The sequence below is a fragment of the Boleophthalmus pectinirostris genome, unplaced genomic scaffold (assembly GCF_026225935.1).
Source record: "Boleophthalmus pectinirostris isolate CB_2022bp ecotype Guang Dong unplaced genomic scaffold, ASM2622593v1 HiC_scaffold_17, whole genome shotgun sequence".
Lineage (NCBI taxonomy): Eukaryota > Metazoa > Chordata > Actinopteri > Gobiiformes > Gobiidae > Boleophthalmus > Boleophthalmus pectinirostris.
In genome coordinates, this window is record NW_026571115.1 from 5,336,051 (window position 1) to 5,356,152 (window position 20,102).

Genomic DNA, 20,102 nt, shown 5'->3' on the forward strand with positions numbered 1-20,102 from the left:
TTCCATACATTTTAACAGACCATGTATGAAACATGGAACAAAAATTATTTCCCAAATTTCAAAGACCTGCAAATCATGTAAATAAATGGATGTATTTCATCATATCTTCTGTTTTTCCATCTTTGAACTGTTGATGAACGTACATGATTTTTCAAAAAAAAAAAGTATTTAAAATGATAAAAATTTGCTTGGAAGGACTGACATTTTATAGAAATAGTTTCCTTTCATTTTGAAGTAATATTAAAGTATTCGGAAGAAAAAAGCGACAAATGATGTAAAATCATGCAACTTCTACTTGCTTGTACAATTTTCCCTCCATTACTTTTCCCTCCGTTACCATGACTTTTCTTAATAAAAAATCTCATGACTCAAAAAGTAAGAGGTTTTTCAACCTAATCTTGTACCATATGGTAGAAAACTATATGAAGCAAATATTCAAACCAGTTTGTTAAGGATATGTAAGTGAGAACCGCTAGTTATCACTGTTTGGATTTATTGCCCAAAAAGTGCTGCATATTTCATTCCCTCCGTTACCGACATGAGTTTTAAAATTTTTTGTCAACAACTTGAAAGAATATCACAGGTTTAACTTTACCCTGTTGGAGTGTTCACTCTTTCCTATATTCTGATACTTTACTTATTTCAATAGTCCCTCTAGTTTCTGAATAAGAGCTACTTGAATGTCAAAAATCTGCCCCCGTTTCCCTCCGTTACCACTTGACCGGACCCATTTACTATACGATGATGAATACTGTGCAGCTGATGTCATCAACATTGCCCGGAGGTGTGAGGCTAACTGTAAGCACTGCTCTGTCTGTCTGCTCTCTTACACAACTTACTTTAATCTTTATTTTAATACAGTCTGACCATAAAGAACAGACTTCGCTGGAACTACAACAGGTGAGCTGATTTGTGCTGGTAAACAAGTCCCTCTCAAATAAACATGAACCATAAGACCGTGAACGCTCGAATTGTGCTCTTTAAATCCATTTAGTATTTTTTTCTTGACTTTCAGACTATTTTAAAACATTTTTGGGCAGTCCATATCAACTGCCCCACACGCATTTGGTTTGTTTATTAGTAACTATATTTCCCATGATGCCGCTCACCCAGCCTCTGCGTGAAGTCTCTGTACGTGTCGGGGTTTCTGACGGTGGAGCAGATGAAAATGTCAGGACTCGAACTCGCGACGATCCGAGAGAGAAGTCGCACCAGCGTTTCCACGACGACTGGGTCATACACCACATCTGGAAACACACATCATCAGACATCAGTGCGCCCTCTGCTGGCAACATTGACGTTTGTAAGGACAGAAAAAAAGGCTTGAATGATTTTTCATACATTTAAGATCAAGTTGTAATAAATATGAAATACCAATAATTTAATCTAGAGAAAGGAGAGAGGAAAATACATAGAAAAAATATATCACAATTGTTGTTTTGGAGAAATGCAAAATTATAATATTGAGTATTAAAATTCCAACTATATTCTATAATAAAAAGAACTGAGGAAAAACAAATTGAATAGAAATGTCTAAGTGTAATCTCTGATATTTTAGTTCATTTATAGTAGACTTGATCTTTAACCGAGACATTTTTAGGGACATTTTAGCACATTCCTGATGCATTGTTTAAAGGTGCATTGCGTAACTTTTCTGGTGGAGGCTCCGTCAAATGCTTTTCTCCATGGAGATGTTATTGCTTTGTCTGGAATGTTTCACAGTATGGTATTAAGCCTTTCTGTCTTCATGCAGAACAAGATCAAGAACAAGTTACAGGTCAGATCTGTGGAGAGGCGGGGTCATCTCACAGTCAGAATGTCTGTTTATCTGGTTATTTTTGAGCTATAAAAGCACCTGTAATTGAATAAATGTAAGGTATAACTGTTTAATGTCATACTGTGGAACATTCCAGACAGACCAATGACATCTCCATAGGAACAAACAGGTGACGGACCCTCAACCAAAAAATTACACAGTGCACAATGCAACAAACAAACAAACGAACAGACAGTGTCAGCAGTCACCTCCAGTCTCTTTCTCTAGAACAGGGGTCTTCAACCTGTAACTCGGGAGCTACTGATAGCTCTCCACCCCATTCCAAGTACCGTATTTTCCAGGATATTAGACGCACTCTTAAGCCTCTAACTCCATCAAAAAGCGACTGCGCAATCCAGAGCACCCTATACACAAATCCACTCGGGTGTCCCAGCACGACTTCAGTAAAACTACAAAGCCGCACCACCCACAGAACACGCAAACACACACGGAGTAGACAGCGACCGCACAGCGAAACACACCCACAGACACACTCATCACTCCACGCCGACGAGGAACGGAGGAATGAACCGAAAAAGTGAGTGCAATGTGCCACTTCTAGACACAACTGAACAACTGAGTCACTGCGAACACGCCGACAATCCGTTGGTCCCAGACAGCACCCTCCCTACACACCACAACTGAACAAAGCCCAGAGTCACCGTGAACGAACAAACAAACAAAACCACTCACCCATCACAATGTTGGGTTTCCTTTAAGGTCCCAGGCGGTTTATTTGTGAAAAAAGTAAAAAAATAGACCATTTAATGACAGTGCGTCTTATAATCCAGCACCTAACAGTGCGCAAAATATGGTAGCTCTCCAAAGGATTTCTGAATTATACATATTGTGCTGAATAAGTAAAATTTGATTGATTAAATGCCTGTTAGCGTTTGAAAATGTATAATTTTGATGCCTAAATTTGTACATTAATAAATGGATAATGGTTTATCTTTTATAGACATCTAACTGTACCCACTCTAAGGCTCGCCATGGCCCCTATATTTACTCACTTACGTGTAACCGCTAAAACTAGTAGCTCTCTGGCATTTTCGTTTTGTGAAAGTAGCTCACCGGAGAAAAAAGGTTGGAGGCCTCTGCTCTAAAACCTTCAAACCAGGCTAGAAATCTAGGTGTAATAATGGGCTCACACATCAAATCAATAACATCTGCAGCCTTTGACCATCTAAAATACAGAGCAAAAATCAAAGGTTTACTGTCTAAAGCAGGTTAGACTGTAACAGTCTCTCACTGTCCTCTCCAAACGAGCTGTGAGACGCTGCAGAACATCCAGAAGACTGCAGCTTGGGTCCTGACTTCAACCAGGAAGCACAAGCACATACGTCTTGGTCTCAGGTCTCTGCACTGCCCCCTGTCTGTGGCTCAGAGACTTTAAAGCAGCTCTGCTTGTACAAGTCTCTCCAAGGCCTCGCACCAAAGTCCATCTGTGACATATTAGAGCCACATGAACCATGTGCACTGTGAGGAGCTCAGGGACCGACCTCCTGCTGTAGTCCTGGTTTAGTCCTGGTTTAAACCTGGTTAAGTCCTGGTTTAGTCCTGGTTTAGTCCTGGTTTAGTCCTGGTTTAGTCCTGGTTTAGTCCCGGCCTCCTCAAGAGTTTTAGATTCATGCACCTGGAGAAAAATCCCGCACACCGTCTTACTTGCAAATTGTGAGATTTATTAAGACAAACCGTGCAACGTCACAGTTGTACAATCATAGTAGAAAAATCATATGATTTTTGTACTATGATTAATATTTCATTATTATTATAAGTATCATTATTATTACACTATATGTTGATTGTCTTTGTTCTGTCAATTATGGTGTTTTGGTAAACTGTTTCTTTATGACCTGTCACCCTTGGGTGCTTGCCACACCCTATTTAAGATGACCACCTGAGATCTCATTCTGTTTGCCTGACGAAGGCCTAGTGCCGAAACGTTGCACGGTTTGTCCTAATAAATCTCACAATGTGCAAGTAAGACGGTGTGCGGGATTTTTCTCCATGTTCTTGGGCTGCCCCCTCTCCTCCAAAGCACCCATCTCAAGTAACTGATGTGCGAAGTTCTCATTCTTTTAGATTCATACACCTAAAACCCTAAAGCATGTGAGACTCTACTGACTCTGTTTAAATCCAGACTCTGTTTAGCTGTGTCTGACTGAAAGGTTTTCATTCTGCACTCTTCTCTCTCATTTAAAGTCTCTCTCTCTTTTTAATTTAATGATGATTATTTGTTTTGATTTGTTTGTATTGTGATTTTAATGTATTTCTTGTTCTGTAAAGCACTTTGAATTAACTTGTGTATGAATTGTGCTATACAAATAAACTTGCCTTGCTTTTAAAAAACCTCTACCCTGACCTATTTCTTAGTCTATAAAAAGCCAACCCACCTGCAGCGATGACGGTCTCTGCTCCAATGGCTCTGAGCTCCTCCTCTGTCACAAACGCCCAGTCCAGCTCCTCCACCTGCACCGCCTGATCAGAGAGAGAGTTCACGTTAAAGCTACCGTCTGGAATTAGAGCAGCTGACCCGCCCCTGTTGCATTGTCACAGTTCACCACTAGAGGTCATCTGTGTTACTGCTGTCTGATAGTGTGAAAGACAGAAGAGTACAGGTGAGTCTAAACAAAAGCCAGGTGAGAGGAGGGGACAGGTTTCATATCTGGTAACAAAAAAATCTAACTTACAGGTGGTAGTTTTTAGAACATTATTCCAAAAAAAATGTTTTACATGTATTCAAGCATTCACAATCATAACTGTTTCCCCCCTGGCCACCGACTAGGAACAACCCATACATATATTACTAGGGTCACCCATAGAGCATAAGTGCATAAAAGAAAACAGACTTCCATGAGTGATTATAAATGATTTTTTACACTGACCTTCACTGAAACACAGACATATTTGGTGTCTCTGGAAACCTTAGACTCTGAACTCTTCATTTATGAATGTTTAAATGTGATTCAACTCATTTACAGGTGTATAACAGTTCACAGAAAATCAGTTTACCTGGTCAGGTGCAAAATCGAAAAAACAAAAAACTACATTCAGCATCTGATATATACATTTTCTGAGTACTGTATTCATAAAAAAAATAAATAAATAAAAATATATTTGTCAAAGTATTTAAACAGATTTCACATCACCAGATACAGTAAAGCCAAGTGTTCACCTGTTTTTACCTGTTGTTCACCTGTGTGGACCTGATTCATTTTTTCCATTTAACTTATTCAACTCATTTAACTTATTCAACTCATTTAGCTTATTATAATATTATAATATAATAATAAAACTCTTCCCCGTCAGTGGGTGTCCAGTATTTGTCATCTTGGATACTTTCTCATGTGCAGAGCTCTGCATAAGTGTTTGTTGCTGTAGCAATTCTGTCATACATCTTGGAAAAAAAAAGACTGAAATATTTCAAAGGACTCGCCTGAGCAACATCCAGATTTCAGGACAATTTTGGTTCATAATCGAGTATAATGTTCCCGACAGTTTGTTTGGATATCGCAGGACTCCAGACAGATGCATCAGCAGCATTCTCACCTTCATAAGTTTCACTCTCCGAAATTCCGCTGTTTTCCACTTTATAAACAACTTCATCATCACTTTGAAATCTATAAAAGTCACTTTCTCTAAAGTTATCCATAAAATACACCTGCTTGTAATTATTTCTAAAACTGTGTGCCGCAGTCATTTCATTGCTCATGTTTCGTGTTGTGTTTTTAACAGAAGCTACAATCGTCACTACTTCGATTAACTTTGGAAAAAATCTGCAAAAACATATCCTGGAATCATATTGGTCAGTCTAGTGTGGGTTGTAGTGGCCCCCAACTATCAAAGCCTCTGTTTACATGTAAAAAACCAGGACTGTTTCTAATGGTCGTCAAATCACGTCTTTAGTGAAACAGCGGAGGTGTCAAAACACGTCATTAAGGAAACAAGGGGGTCGTCAAATATCGTCTTCATGGGGAAAAGAGTTAAAGGTGCATTATAACTTTTTGGTTGGGGGTCCATCACCTGCTTCATGCAGATGTCATTGCTCTGACCGTAATGTTCCACAGTATGACATTAAACAGCTCGACCTTACATTTATTCAATTACAGGTGGTTTTATAGCTCACCCATACCCAGATAAACAGACATTCTGAGTGTGAGATGACCCCCGCCTCTCCACAGATCTGACCTGTAACTTGGTCTGGTTTGGTCTCCATGAAGATAGAAAGGTTTAATACTATATTGTGAAACATTCCAGACAAAGCAATAACATCTCCATGGAGACAAGCATTTGATGGACCTTTCACCAGAAAAGTTACAAAATGTACCTAAACTATAGGGGTCCTACCTGCTGGTCAAGTCTGTTTAGAGCGACGTTCTGCCTGAGTTTATGGAGCACCTTTGGGTGACAGTCACTGAACATGAACCTGGAGGGAGTCAAAGAGGAACAGACGGTGATCCCGGTGAGGCCTGCTCCACTGCCCAGCTCCAGAACCGACCTGAACACAGCAAAAACGATTTCTATAGTTTGACCATTTTGGTGAAGTTAAAAATTTTACTTCGTGGTTGGACGTGAGCAGCAGATATGACATTCATAAAGGTCATTTCAGAACTGTTAATGCTACAACGTCAGGTCAAAGCACCAAACCAAAGCACTTCCTCTCTTCTTGAACAGACTACCTGGCACTAACCTCCCTCACTGTTACCTAGCAACCATACTGTAAACGATTACTAGAGCTGGGTATCGTTAAGAAGTTGCCGATACAATACATACCTCGATACATAGGCCACTATACAATACATATCTCGATACAGTGCACTTTTGATTCGATACGATATATTTCAAATCAATTCGATATGGTTCAATAAATAATAATGGCTAAAGGCTGGCTGTGATACTAAAAGTCTTTCTTAAACCATGCCTTGTGCAAAATTAATATGAAACACAAACATTTTAATCATCAAAACAGTGAAAATGTCAAATCTGTCGCATAAACGAGTTTCCTTCCACTAAACAAACAACAAAACTGTAGCGCTGTAACAAAATAATTTAGTAAAACATACCAAAAAATATTCCTGGTGATATATATCGATACAGCAGCCCTCGATATTGATACTGTATCATGACATTAAACGATGCGATATATCAATATTTCGATATTTTTGCACACCCCTAATGATTACTGTATTATTCAGATTTCAAGGCGCACTTAAAATCCTTTAATTTTTGTAAAAATTGATAGTGTACCTCATAATCCGGTGCGGCTTATGTATTAATTCTGGTTGTACTTACTGATCTCGAACCGATTTTATGAGATACACGGTGCTCAAAAATCGGTCAAAATGTTTTAGTACGACTGTAGTCAGGAGTCTCGCCGAGTAAGTGAGTCGTGTCCTTTAGTCCGACAGAAGCTGAACCACATCAGCGCACAAGGGGCGAGCTGTTTTTTCAGCACTTAAAGTTTATGCAAATGAGTCATGTGGTTTTAAGTTTTGTTTCTGTAAAGCGTAAACAAATGTGATCAGAGCTGAATTAAACACATCATTACTCAGTGTATATTTGAGTCGTCCTCGTAGGAAATAAAAACAAACTTAAATGATCCAGCCACATTCACATTCATAATTCACCGAGACAGGGAGGCAACGCCGGGCGAGTTACACCACGATCTGCCAATGGATCGTAGACGCCTGGACTAAGGATCAGTCTCATGTGTCGTCCGGTTCTTTTGCTTAATCCGCCTTATAATCCAGTGCAATTTATGTATGAAAATAGACGAGAGAATTCAACATTATTGATATTGCGTCTTATAGTCCGAAAAATACGGTGATTTGACAAATTTTAAAAAATGTATTGTTGTCATAATTCAAATTCAAAAAAGTTTATTGTCAATTCTTCATAGTAAACATATGAAGAATCTAAATTGTGTTTCTCACTCCCAAGCAAATAAATACCGTATTTTCCGGGCTATTAGGCGCTCTGGATTATAAGGCGCACTGTCACTGAATGGTCTATGTTTTAACTTTTTTCACAGATAAACCGTGTGGGATTTTACAGGAAACACAACAGCGTGATGGGTGAGTGGTTTTGTTTGTTTGTGGCGTGTAGGGAGGGTGCTGTCTGGGACCGCTGGATTGTCGGCGTGTTCGCAGTGACTCAGTTGTTCAGTCGTGTCTAGAAGTGGCACATTGCACTTGCTTTTTCGGTTCGTTCCTCCGGTTCATTCCTCCGTTCCGTTCCTCGTCGGCGTGGAGTGATGAGTGTGTCTGTGGGTGTGTTTCGCTGTGCGGTCATTGTCTGCTCCGTGTGTGTTTGTGTGTTCTGCGGCTTTGTAGTTTACTGAAGTCGTGCTGGGACACCCGAGTGGATTCGTGTATAGGGCGCTCTGGATTGTGGAGAGCAGTCATTTTTTGATGTGGTTGGAAGCTTAAAGGGATAGTTCAGGATTTTTGACATAAATCTGTATGTCATCCCCGTGAGCAGTGTCGTGCATCCACACTGACTTAACCCCGACAGCGTCCGGTGAACCGAGATACTAGCCGTTTTCGGTGCTGACGAAAGTAGTCCTGCAAGTTGGCTGGGGACTGTATAATAAAGTGTTTTTCTTCTCAAAACAATCTGTGTTCAAAAGAGTGATACATTTGCATCACAAAACCTTTGTCGCCTAAAAAGTCAGACCTCATTATCGCTTGGCACTATTTTCTCTCCGTTCGTATCACTGCACGCTGCTGCCAGGTGACAGCCGCGCCTGGTTCACTGTGTTTACTGCTCGGAAAGTTAGCGACAACATGTCTGATTACGACACCGACAATAAAGACTTTGCCTTTACCACAAAGCCAAGGGGAGATCTTTGTGAACCCGAATATACTGATGCCGAATTTCACCAGATGGAGTTAGAACGGGCCGAGAGAGAAGAGAGACAGAGAAGTGTCATTTACAAACTCGTATACAGCGAACATAGAGCCTACACTGTGACTGAAGCATGGACGACTAATAGAAACATAGAATCATTCACACGTCCACGTAGCTGCTGCCAATAGTGTACGAGACATTTACAATAGTAATAACAGTCGACTTATAAAGTTATGTTTTGTAGAAGCTTCACTGGTGATATGACACTGAGTGATTTACTGCACACAGAGTTACAGCTGATTCTTGAGTCTGTTCTCTTGTAAACACAGCGGCACTTCTTCGTTCTTACCTGGTTTGGTTTCCACGTTGAAGCCAAAGACAAGAAGCCAAAGTTTCCTCAGAGCAAAGTCCGTGACAGGAAAACGGTGACATTTGTGGAGATTCAGCCAGATTTTTGTTGTTACAGCCTCGAGAATCAAGAGTTCGCTCCATTTTTTAGATATATTCATATGTATCATATACAAGCTTATATACTTATGACTCTAGCTCTCATATTAGCTCTCTCGCGTGGCGGCGGTCTGCGCATGTAAACACTGCTGAACAACTGAACAAAGTGATGGATTCGTGCGCGGCTGTCACCTGGCAGCAGCGTGCAGTGATACGAATGGAAAGAAAATAGTGCCAAGAGATTATGAGGTCTGACTTTTTGGCGCAATGGTTTTGTGATGCAAATGTATCACTCTTTTGAACACAGACTGTTTTGGGAAGAAAAATGCTTTATTTTACAGTCCCCAGTCAACTTGTCGGACTACTTTCGTCAGCACCAAAAACGGCCAGTATCTCGGTTCACCGGACGCTGTCGGGGGTAAGTCAGTGTTGATGCACGACACTGCTCACAGGGATGACATACAGATTTATGTAAAAAATCCCGAACTATCCCTTTAAGAGCGCGACCTATAGCCCGGAAAATACGATAAATAATAATATATGGAAAAGTCCACAAAGCGCATAAACTGCATTTTGACTAAATTCACAGTTGTAACATTCCCTTAAAATATTTTCTTTTCTCCCCAACCTTTATTCACAAACTGACACTTAACTGATGTAAAACTGTGATATATAAATCCACAGGTACGATCCCACTAAACTACATCATAATTAGGAAAACACGAGTTTGTCATATGCACGTTTCTTGGATCTTGTACCTGTTGTTGAAATACTGTTGGTTTTCCAGAGCCCATTCTGCGAGGTTCAGCGCCGCCTCCCACGTAACCAGCCCCGTGGTGCCGTCTGAAATCAAAGCCACGTTCTCCTGCAGTGTCACAGCGCCTCCACCTGGCTGAAGGACCACATGAAGGAAACACAGACAGTATGTTTGTTTACAGTTCTTAGACAGAGATTCAAAATGTATGCAACAAGATTCACTAAGATTTGTTCAGGTTCACATTAAATAACAGGCAGTGTTGGGGAGTAACAGATTACATGTACCAGAGTTACATAATCAGAGTACAAATTATGAGTAACTGTATTTGGTTACAGTTACTGTTTCAGTGAGTGGTAATTGGATTACAGTTACTTTGTCAGAATAAATGGGTTACAGGGCGCTATTTTACTGTTTTAACATTTTGGGCTATATCCCCCCCTTTTTTTCCTTTTTTTTTTCTCGGTAATTCCACTCATTGCCGGAAACTAAACCAGGTCTAAACCAGGTCTAAACCAGGTCTAAACCAGGTCTAAACCAGGACTAAAACAGGACTAAAACAGGTCTAAACCAGGACTAAACTAGGACTAAAACCAGGTCTAAACTAGATCTAAACTAGATCTAAACCAGGTCTAAAACAGGTCTAAAACCAGGTCTAAACCAGGTCTAAACCAGGTCTAAACCAGGTCTAAAACCAGGTCTAAAACCAGGCCTAAACCAGGTCTAAACCAGGTCTAAAACAGGTCTAAAACCAGGTCTAAACTAGGTCTAAACTAGGACTAAACCAGATCAAAACCAGGTCCAAACCAGGTCTAAACCAGGTCTAAAACCAGGTCTAAACTATGTCTCAAACAGGATTTAACAGGACTAAACCATGCTACGTGGACTGTGTCTCCTCCTCTTCTATCAATAATATTTTTAATACAGTTAAGTAAACACTGGACTTTTTATTGTCTTTTAGCAAAAAAAAAAATCTCATGTTACAATATCCTTGTCTTTGCTTCTCTACAGCAAACCAAGTAATCCAAAGTATTCAGATTACATTACTCACTTTAAGTAATTTAATGGATTATGTTACAAACTACATTTTGGGGTATGTAATCTGTAATCTGTAGGGGAATACATTTTAAAAGTCACCTTCCCAACACTGTCCTTGAATCTTACTCGACAGCCTAGTGTGGGTTGTAGTGGCTCCCGTCTCTGTTTACATGTGAAAAACCAGGACCGTTTCTAATGGTCGTCAAATTATGTCTTTAGTGAAACAGCGGAGGTGTCAAAACACGTCATTAAGGAAACAAGGGGGTCGTCAAATGTCGTCTTCATGGGGGAAAGAGTTAAGACTTTTTAAGGCCTTAATTTAGCAATATAAATCACTTACAAATGGATCTAGGGATGCGAAAACACCATGAAAATTGGGAGAAAATAATTTAAATGTGCAATGTGTGTGGTTGTAGGTACCAGGAAGTAGGACTTGTAGCACTGCGTGGTCTCCTCGGCTCCGATGACCTGAGCTAGAGCGTCGTACAGCTGGTCTGAGGGGTCACAGCCTGAGGTCTCCTGCTGTAGAGGCAATACTGTCAATATACAGGGTTAAACCAGAACTAAAGCAGGACTAAACTAGGGCTAAAACAGGGCTAAACCTGGACTAAAAATCAGGACTAAATCCGGGGGCTACACCAGTACTAACCCAGTAATAAACAAGGGCTAAACCAGGACTAAATCAGGACTAAACTGGGGCTAAAACTGGGCTAAATCGGGACTAAAAATCTGAACTAAATAAGGACTAAACCAGAACTAAATCAGTAATAAACCAGGACTAAACCAGGACTAAATCAGGACTAAACCAAGACTAAACCAAGACTAAACCAGGACTAAATCAGGATTAAATCAGGACTAAACTGGGGCTAAAACTGGGCTAAATCGGGACTAAAAATCAGGACTAAACCAGGACTAAATCAGGATTAAACCAGGACTAAATTAGGACTAAACCAAGACTAAATCAGAACTAAATCAGGACTAAATCAGGACTAAACCAAGACTAAACCAAGACTAAACCAAGACTAAACCAAGACTAAACCAGGACTAAATCAGGATTAAATCAGGACTAAACTGGGGCTAAAACTGGGCTAAATCGGGACTAAAAATCAGGACTAAACCAGGACTAAATCAGGATTAAACCAGGACTAAATTAGGACTAAACCAAGACTAAATTAGAACTAAATCAGGACTAAATCAGGACTAAACCAAGACTAAACCAAGACTAAACCAAGACTAAACCAAGATTAAACCAGGACTAAATCAGGATTAAATCAGGACTAAACTGGGGCTAAAACTGGGCTAAATCGGGACTAAAAATCAGGACTAAACCAGGACTAAATCAGGATTAAACCAGGACTAAATTAGGACTAAACCAAGACTAAATCAGAACTAAATCAGGACTAAATCAGGACTAAACCAGGACTAAACCAGGACTAAATCAGCACTAAATCAGGGGGCTACACCAGGACTAAACCAGTAATAAACAAGGACTAAACCAGGACTAAATCAGGACTAAACCAGGACTAAATCAGGACTAAACCAGGACTAAATCAGGACTAAATCAGGACCAACTAGTGTGATTTTATCTGGAAAAACAGGCAGTGCTCCACTGTGTTTTAAAACTTCATATACCTTCACTAGAATCATTTACATAATTTCAGCCTAGAATTGCCGATCTCTGCTAAACAAAAGTTAAAAGGAGCTGTTCATTTGAAAACAACCACTTTGTGACATCACAAGGGGGAACAGAGCATTTTGAGCTTTGGAGATGTAAACAGACTAATAATAAAGGATTACTCAAACATGTGTGAATGAAACAAAACATAACTCCCGGTCTGTTTATGAGGAGGGAACAACATTATAACATGGCTAAACTAAACACTTACAAGAATCCATTTTGTGTAATTTCATGATGTTGTGTAATTCATAATGTGTCTGTTAATCAAATCATCTTTTTAAATATCTGTAAAAATCTGCAGTAACAACATGTTTGTTACACTTATTTTAAATGAATAAAACAAAACTAAATTACAAAAGTTTCCCAAAATTCATTGGAACTATAGTAAATAAACCTCTGACCCGTTTGATGAGCTCAGAGAGGAAGAGACGTCTGTATCGGACGGAGGGAGGGAAGGCTGTGCACAGAGGATGGCAACAAGTCTGAGACAAATAAAAAATAAAAAATCACAAATATACAGATAAACAAACATTTTCACTTTTCATCTATCATTAAAAACAGATATAACGCTTTTACCTGATTCAATATTTGCGAAATCACTTCTGTGGAGTTACTGCCAACGAGTTCTTTTTCTACAAACTGTTAAACAGACATTAAACAGAAATCAATTATATAATATACTATTAAATGTTATATTCTAGTTATACTTGTACATATACATTTCTATAATTTATGGTCTACTTATTTATTTATTTAGAATTTATTATTACAATATTTTTGCTCCTTGTTATTATAATATATTGTAATGTGTTAGCTCTTGTGTCCAAATCATTTCCCTTGTGAATCAGTATCAAGTTTAAGTCTAAGTCTAAGCAATAACCTGTTAGCATGTTTCTGATTTCATTTATTTATTTGAAAAGGGACAATGCACATTAATCAACATCAAAACAATGTAAATGATTACAAAAATACAATAAAAGTTTTAGTGATCACATTTCTAAAATCCACTTTTTGGCATTCGTTTTAAAAGCAGAGAATGAGGGAGATGTTCTGATGGCTTCAGGCGCAGAGTTCCACTGATGGGACGCTCTGACGGAGAAAACAAACTGACCAAATCCACTTTTTCTATGAGGAATAAGGCAGTCTTCCCTCACTTGCTCCTCTGGTCACTCTACTAGATCTGAAATTAACAAAGTCATTCAGAGAAGGGGGAGCCCAGCCATGTTTAATCTTGTACATTAAACAGATATTTTTAAATTTAATAAGATTGTCCCAGGTCATAATTTTGTATTTCTGAAAAATTTGACAATGGTGGTATCTGTAGGGTTTTTTGTCAAGAGTTTTTAGAGCTTGTTTATAGAGTGAATTCAGTATTATACAGAACTAGACAAGATCATAAGATTTACCAATTATGAATAGAGTACACAGTACAGACACCTCCTCTCAAATGTAGTGAAGGAAAAGTAAAAAGTATCCACTGTAAAATTTACAGAAGTAAAGTACAAACACATTTCTGAATACTAAAGTACAATACAGATAAAGACTAAAGGTTGTGATTGTTTCTCAGCTGCTATTGGCATTTTGGTTAACATGTAAAAATCTAGTAAAACCGAACTACTCCAAATGAATTCTCAAATATTTCTGAATACATTACAAGAGGTTTATACAGACCATAGTACTAGTAAATCCTATGCAAGCAGAGCAAATCAGTATGTGTCCAAGATTTCGTTTTGACAGAATTTAAACCGTTATAATAGCACTTACAGCCCAAGGGTAAGACGCCAAACGACCCATGGAGAAGAAGCAGCTCTGAAAATTCATTAAAATATCCTCTTTGTTGGGATCTGAAGCTTCTGCTGTCATTTTCCTCGCGTGGATCTCCTCGAGCACTCAGCTGACAACATTGAACACGTTTTGTGATATCTCTGACAACTGCGCATGCGTCGACGCCATCTTGGAACGGGTCGAGAAGAGCCGTTGTCAAAGAAACTAAGGAGTATTTTTAGTTTCATCAAAGGGCCGTATTTTAAAAGACAAAATGCCTTCCCAATGCGGCGCAATTGGCTGTTCAAATAAAGTTGATGCCGATGCAAAGCAGCGTGGCATAACGTTTCACAAGTAAGTTTTTAAAAGCGCTTTTCCTATACGTGTTTGCCTTTTTGGTCTCTGTGGGCGCCATATTGCCTAGGTCGACAGCAAAATCTGACTCTACAAGGTCCATAGATGTCTATATGTTCTGAAATTACATATAATTTCTGTTTTATGTGTATTTAGTTCCTATAGTATGGTAACACAATATCAAAGTAGTTGGATATTTTTTTTATCTTATTAAAATAAGCTTTAAAATTGAATGAGAAAACACGTTATTTCAAAACCAACAAACTGAGTGAAAATCAATATTTTAACAATAAGTAACAATAACAATAGGTCCTCCTAACTAATACAGAAAATAAATAATCACTTTGACTTCAGAATATTAAAGTCAGTATTTTGAAGCTTATGTGTTAATGTTTTGCAAAATTATCCCATGAGTTTTGGAAATTACTTATTGACACTTCTGTGTGTGTGTGTTCAGACCACAGATCCATGGTTTCAGAAAACTCAAAGTTGGTGATTTAATCGTAGCTCCAAACTGTACTTCCTCTTTCTGTGCTCTTGTGCAAGACACTTCACCCACCTTGACCTTGCGTGCCTGTATTTTAGGTTAAGGTTGTCAAAAGTATTGAAAATCTGATACCAATCGATACTAAAAATAGTACTGAAACTAGATACTCATTTGAGCTGGTATTGATACTAAAAAAGTTCCACTGACAGCACAGAAATTAAGCTTTCATGGATGTCTTTAGAATGATGTTGAGCTGTATCAGAACAATTATAAGAGCACATACACTAGTATATTTGTAAAGTGATGTAAGTTTACTCATCAGAAGTACACAGGGATAGTAAAAAACAACTACTAGTAACATCCACACCAACAATGAAAGTGAAGGGATGTGAAAACACCATGAGAATTGGGATAAAATAACTTAAATGTACAAAATATGGCACAAATAGAGTAGCACTGAGGGATTATACAGATATTACGAGTGTTTATTACCGTGGTATCAAGTCTTTTCATTAGTATTGAAATTGAAATGTTAGTACTGTGACAGCACTAGTCTGCATGTATGTGTCTGTGTCAGCTGTTTTTGGTGCTGGTTTTGTAATAAAGCATTAGGAAAGTGTTTCTCAAACCTTTCACACAAAGTACCACCTAATGTACTTAAAATGTGAACTATTATTAAACCATAAGTCACAAAACTAATCGCAATCGCAGAATCTATTTGTCAATCATTCAGCCGTAAGAGAGGCCTATCGTCAGTTATGAAACCTGTATGTATTTTTGTTTTAGGGTCCCTTCAAACCCAGAGAGGAGGGCAATATGGAAGAAAGCTCTGAGAAGAGACTTTGTGATCACCAAATACACGGTGATCTGCAGCGCTCATTTTGAGGAGAAAGACATGGACCGCACCGGGCAGACCACCCGGCTCAGGGAGGGGGTCGTGCCATCCATCTTCAACTTCCCAGATAAAGAAGAAAACCAGGTCAAATAGTACTCTTTAAACCACATCACATATTTTAGATATCATGATCATCTAGAATCACTATTGATACTTTGCAGCTGGGGGCATGATACTAACTGAAAGCACTGCTCTGTTAAAAGATCTGTTACTTAAGTTAGACTTTAATCTAACTTTTATTTTAACACAATTTGACCATGAGCAGGTGAGCTGACTTTGAGCAGACCTTTTTTGACAGTGTTTGCTAATATGTGCATTGCGTCACCATGGAAACTGCTGAACATTCCACCATAGAAATCCATGTAGAACACCTCCAGCGTGATGTCACTGCAAAGTATCAGTAGTTTAAAGTAAGCTGAAGGACAGTATTGGCTCTTTAGAATGTTATGAAACCAGCTAATTGATTATAATATAAACATTTGTTGTTGTTTCTGCCTTCAGCCCCGGAGATCGAAGAGGAAAAAAACGAAAACTAAAAGAGGCAGAAAAAACAAAGTAGGGGTAAGTAAAAAAATGTTAAAATGTTGTAAGTATTTGGTTTAGTATATGGAAGAGTCAGAGGTACAGAGAGGGTCAGAGGACCAGAGGAGCAGAGGAGAAGGTCAGAGGAGCAGAGCAGAGGTGCTGAGGAGAGGGGCAGAGGAGCAGAGGAGGAGCAGATGTGTACAATATTCTTGTTTGGATGATCTGTTTAACATATTTTATCTTTTATTTAGAAGGGGACCCCAAATAAAAAGTTTACACCGAAAATCTATTTGCCAGAAGAACCAACAAAAGCCGTGAGTCGCACTATTTCTAAACTCAACAAAAAAGCACATCACACATATATTACTATTGTGTAATAGTACGAGTGTTCACAGTTCAGAATCAGAACGTTTTACTGCCATTTAGGGTTGTCAAAAGTATCGAAAATCAGATAGACTGAGCTGGCATCCAGTCTAAAAGAGTCACAGGACAGAAATGAACCTTTCCTGATTAGCTTTAGAATGATCAACTCAGGGATTACACAGATATAATACCACATGGCAACATAAAAGAAAGTACTACGAGTGAAAATTTTGAGTATTGAGTTTATTTCTTGAAATTGTAGTATCTTGAGAACACTAGCTCTGGTAATGTATTCCATAATTTTGTGCACACAGCCATTCTAGATTTAGTCCTGCTCTTTTGTGCATTGCAGTCTCTTCGATATTTACATGTGTTCCACTTTTGTTTTTTGTTTTTTTTATTGAAGCAAAAAGCGCGGAAGTCAATCCGTGGGTCGAGAGGTGGAGTGAAGCTGGAGGCCATAGAAACGGCTCTAACGGCTTCACAACCTGCAGCTCCAGAGTCTCCTGCTCCTCCTGATGCTCCTCCCATCTTCTCTGCAGAGGTGAGTGTACATGTGAAATATATACCTTTTTTTAATCATAAGAACATGCATTATAGAGGAAAATTGTAATTTGAATTGGTGCAAAGTCTGCAGTTACTTAGGTAATAGAATCTAATCATAATTTGTTCTTACTTTTTATGGGAAAAGAACGATTTCTACAAACGTCTGCTACTTGCTAGTGTGATGTGGAACTATCCAAAGGAGTGTCCCACAGCATGCGGCGCTTTGTTGTCACGACGTTTACAACCATATCAGATCCCATGAGGAGCCATAGTTTTCTAAAGCAGAAGTCAGTGCACTTGTTTCTTTTATTAAGTCGTTTTAGATCAATATTCTGATGTAAAATGTCCAAATTATAACAGAATAATCCACGGGGGTCATAGATTATAACTATATAGAGCAGACACACACACCAGGCGATAGTAGCTCAGTGTTTGTCCACTAATCCGGAGGTTGACGGTTCAAATCCCACTCTCGACATAATAAACATTGATTGAGCGGTCAGATCCACTGACTTACAGGTCGGCAGTGAGATTCCACCTCCCACAGATGAATGTTGTTGTTGTGTACTTGGGCAAAACACTTAACTCATCTTGCCTCCAATGTTTGTGTACAGTGATGTAAGAGTTTCTGTGAATGTGTGAGTGGTTCCTTGATGCTTTGAGCCTTGAAGGTGGAAAAGTGCTGTACAAAATGTGACCATATGTGTTATAAGAAAGTGCAAATATGATTTAAATAAAACTGTGCGTGATGTGTTGATGCTCCAGGACCATCACTACGCCATCGACCCCGACAGCGTGAAGCAGAAGCTGGACGAGGCCTACGTGAGGATCGAGGAGCTCCAGAAACAGCTCCGGAACTACAGAGACCGGATGAGACGAAAGGACGCCGAGTTCAGAGTCCTGATGGGAGAAACCAGGAGACAGAATGAACTCATGAGCGAGCTGATGGAGGGCAGTGAGCTCTGGATCCTCTGTGACAAGTGCGGAGGAGGAAAGAACTGAGAAATCTACAGTTTAAGCCACAGACCGACCCTTGGACAGTCTATGATCTAAGCACTTGAGATCGAGCGATATGGGGTTTTTCATAGCCGTTGCTGATGCCTATTTTTTTAAATTCAGAAAAACCCATGGCCGATAAACTCTGCTGATATTTTTGACCTGATACCTAGAGCCGATTTGAATTATTGTCTTCAAATTGTGTCATTTATTTTGTCATTTAAAGCTGCGTTGTGTAACTTTTCTGGTGGAGGGTCCATCAAATGCTTTTCTCCTTGAAGATGTTATCGCTTTGACTGGAATGTTCCACAGTATGATAATAAGACTTTCTATCTTTATGGAGACCAACCCAGACCAAGTTACAGGCCGGATCTGTGGAGAGGCGACCCCACTCACAGTCAGAATGCCTGTTTTTGTAGGTGTTTTTGAGCTATAAATCCACCTGTAATTGAATAAATATAAGGTCGAGCTGTTTAATGTCATACCATGAAACATTCCAAGCGGAGCAATGACATATCCATAAACTCAAGCAGTTGACAGACCCCCAAAAAAACGTTACATAATGCACCTTTAAATTTACTACACACTCACCCACATCCCTTTTTTTTAAGAACAAATCTTTTAAGCTCCCATCTTCGCACTATAACTATTAAAACAAGTGATTTTATGTATTTTTTTAGGCGGCATTTCATCCAAAACAAAATATCGGCCTATGCTGGAGATTTAAGGTCGATATCCAGTGCACTAAAAATCAAATTATTGGCCTAATATATCAATCTGGATTTGTCTCTTAACATGTTTCAGACTTTTAAACGAGAAAGCAGGTATTTAATTTTGTCTTAACTCGTTCTTAGTTCTCACAAAGCCTTTAACAAACTCGCATGGAAGAATTCTCAGACATGTACGCAGCTTTAGAACTACTTTTTACACAATACCCTATACTCTATCTATCGAGGCTAAAACTCATTTTACTCAAGTACAAAGTCAGATATAATGAAAATGCAGCTTTACAAGTTAAAATGGCAATAGAGAGTGGCTATGGAGCAACATTATCTATAAATCTAAGCAGAGAGAAGTTCATTCAATTCAAATAACTCAGCGTCTCAATCAGAATTTGTTGTTTAAAGTCAGTTCAGTTCTGCTTTAACTTTTTTGTGAACTGTTGGGGGTCTTTGGGGGATTTTGAACACACTTTCTCTTATTATTTTGTATTTACACAGTTAACTTTTACTAAAAATTTATCCCAACAGTTATTTTGAAATATGTTTTGCGACTAGTAAATCCAGAAGGGTGCATTTCTTAGCCTTGAAAGTTTTAAAGTTCAGCAGAGGAATTAGAGAGCTGAATGAAGACCAAAATGAGCATTATACTTGTCCTTTAAATGCTGAATTATTTAAGTGAATTCACTACTGAGAATGTATTGTATTATTGAATGAAATCTGGTTTACATTTGTAAATACTGTAAAAAGATATTTGCTTCTTTGCCCTATTTTTGGCCAAATCTGTACAGTTTTTATTAAACACAAACCAGCTGAGGTGATCTTGAATGTGTTTATTTAATGGGGTTGAAATAAAGGTCCTAACAAA

The 20,102-nt window shown here is 38.8% G+C and overlaps 2 protein-coding genes across 3 annotated transcripts in view; one reads left to right on the forward strand and one right to left on the reverse strand.

The window, feature by feature from the left end:
- eef2kmt (eukaryotic elongation factor 2 lysine methyltransferase) overlaps positions 1-14,523 on the reverse strand; it is a 15,621-nt gene extending 1,098 nt beyond the window's left edge. The window contains exons 1-8 of the mRNA XM_055152537.1: positions 14,350-14,523; positions 13,162-13,224; positions 12,987-13,067; positions 11,328-11,429; positions 9,874-10,007; positions 6,167-6,317; positions 4,213-4,297; positions 1,110-1,247 (exon numbers count right to left, since the gene is read on the reverse strand). Of these exons, the coding sequence (XP_055008512.1) occupies positions 1,110-1,247; positions 4,213-4,297; positions 6,167-6,317; positions 9,874-10,007; positions 11,328-11,429; positions 12,987-13,067; positions 13,162-13,224; positions 14,350-14,448 (853 nt within the window). The 5' untranslated portion in view covers positions 14,449-14,523. The remainder of the gene's footprint in view (positions 1-1,109; positions 1,248-4,212; positions 4,298-6,166; positions 6,318-9,873; positions 10,008-11,327; positions 11,430-12,986; positions 13,068-13,161; positions 13,225-14,349) is intronic.
- On the forward strand, positions 14,508-20,050 carry LOC110154482 (THAP domain-containing protein 2-like). Of its 2 annotated transcripts, XM_055152538.1 has the most exons (7): positions 14,508-14,703; positions 15,977-16,169; positions 16,587-16,646; positions 16,862-16,924; positions 17,380-17,517; positions 17,665-17,806; positions 18,285-18,425. In XM_055152538.1, exons 1-6 carry the CDS (start codon positions 14,624-14,626, stop codon positions 17,779-17,781), a joined length of 651 nt encoding a protein of 216 aa, XP_055008513.1. In that variant the 5' UTR covers positions 14,508-14,623; the 3' UTR covers positions 17,782-17,806; positions 18,285-18,425. The 2 variants fall into 2 exon arrangements, with proteins under 2 accessions (XP_055008513.1, XP_020774134.2); XM_020918475.2 differs by lacking the exon at positions 17,665-17,806 and having other exon boundaries at positions 14,511-14,703; positions 18,285-20,050.
- The last annotated feature ends 52 nt before the right edge of the window (positions 20,051-20,102 follow it).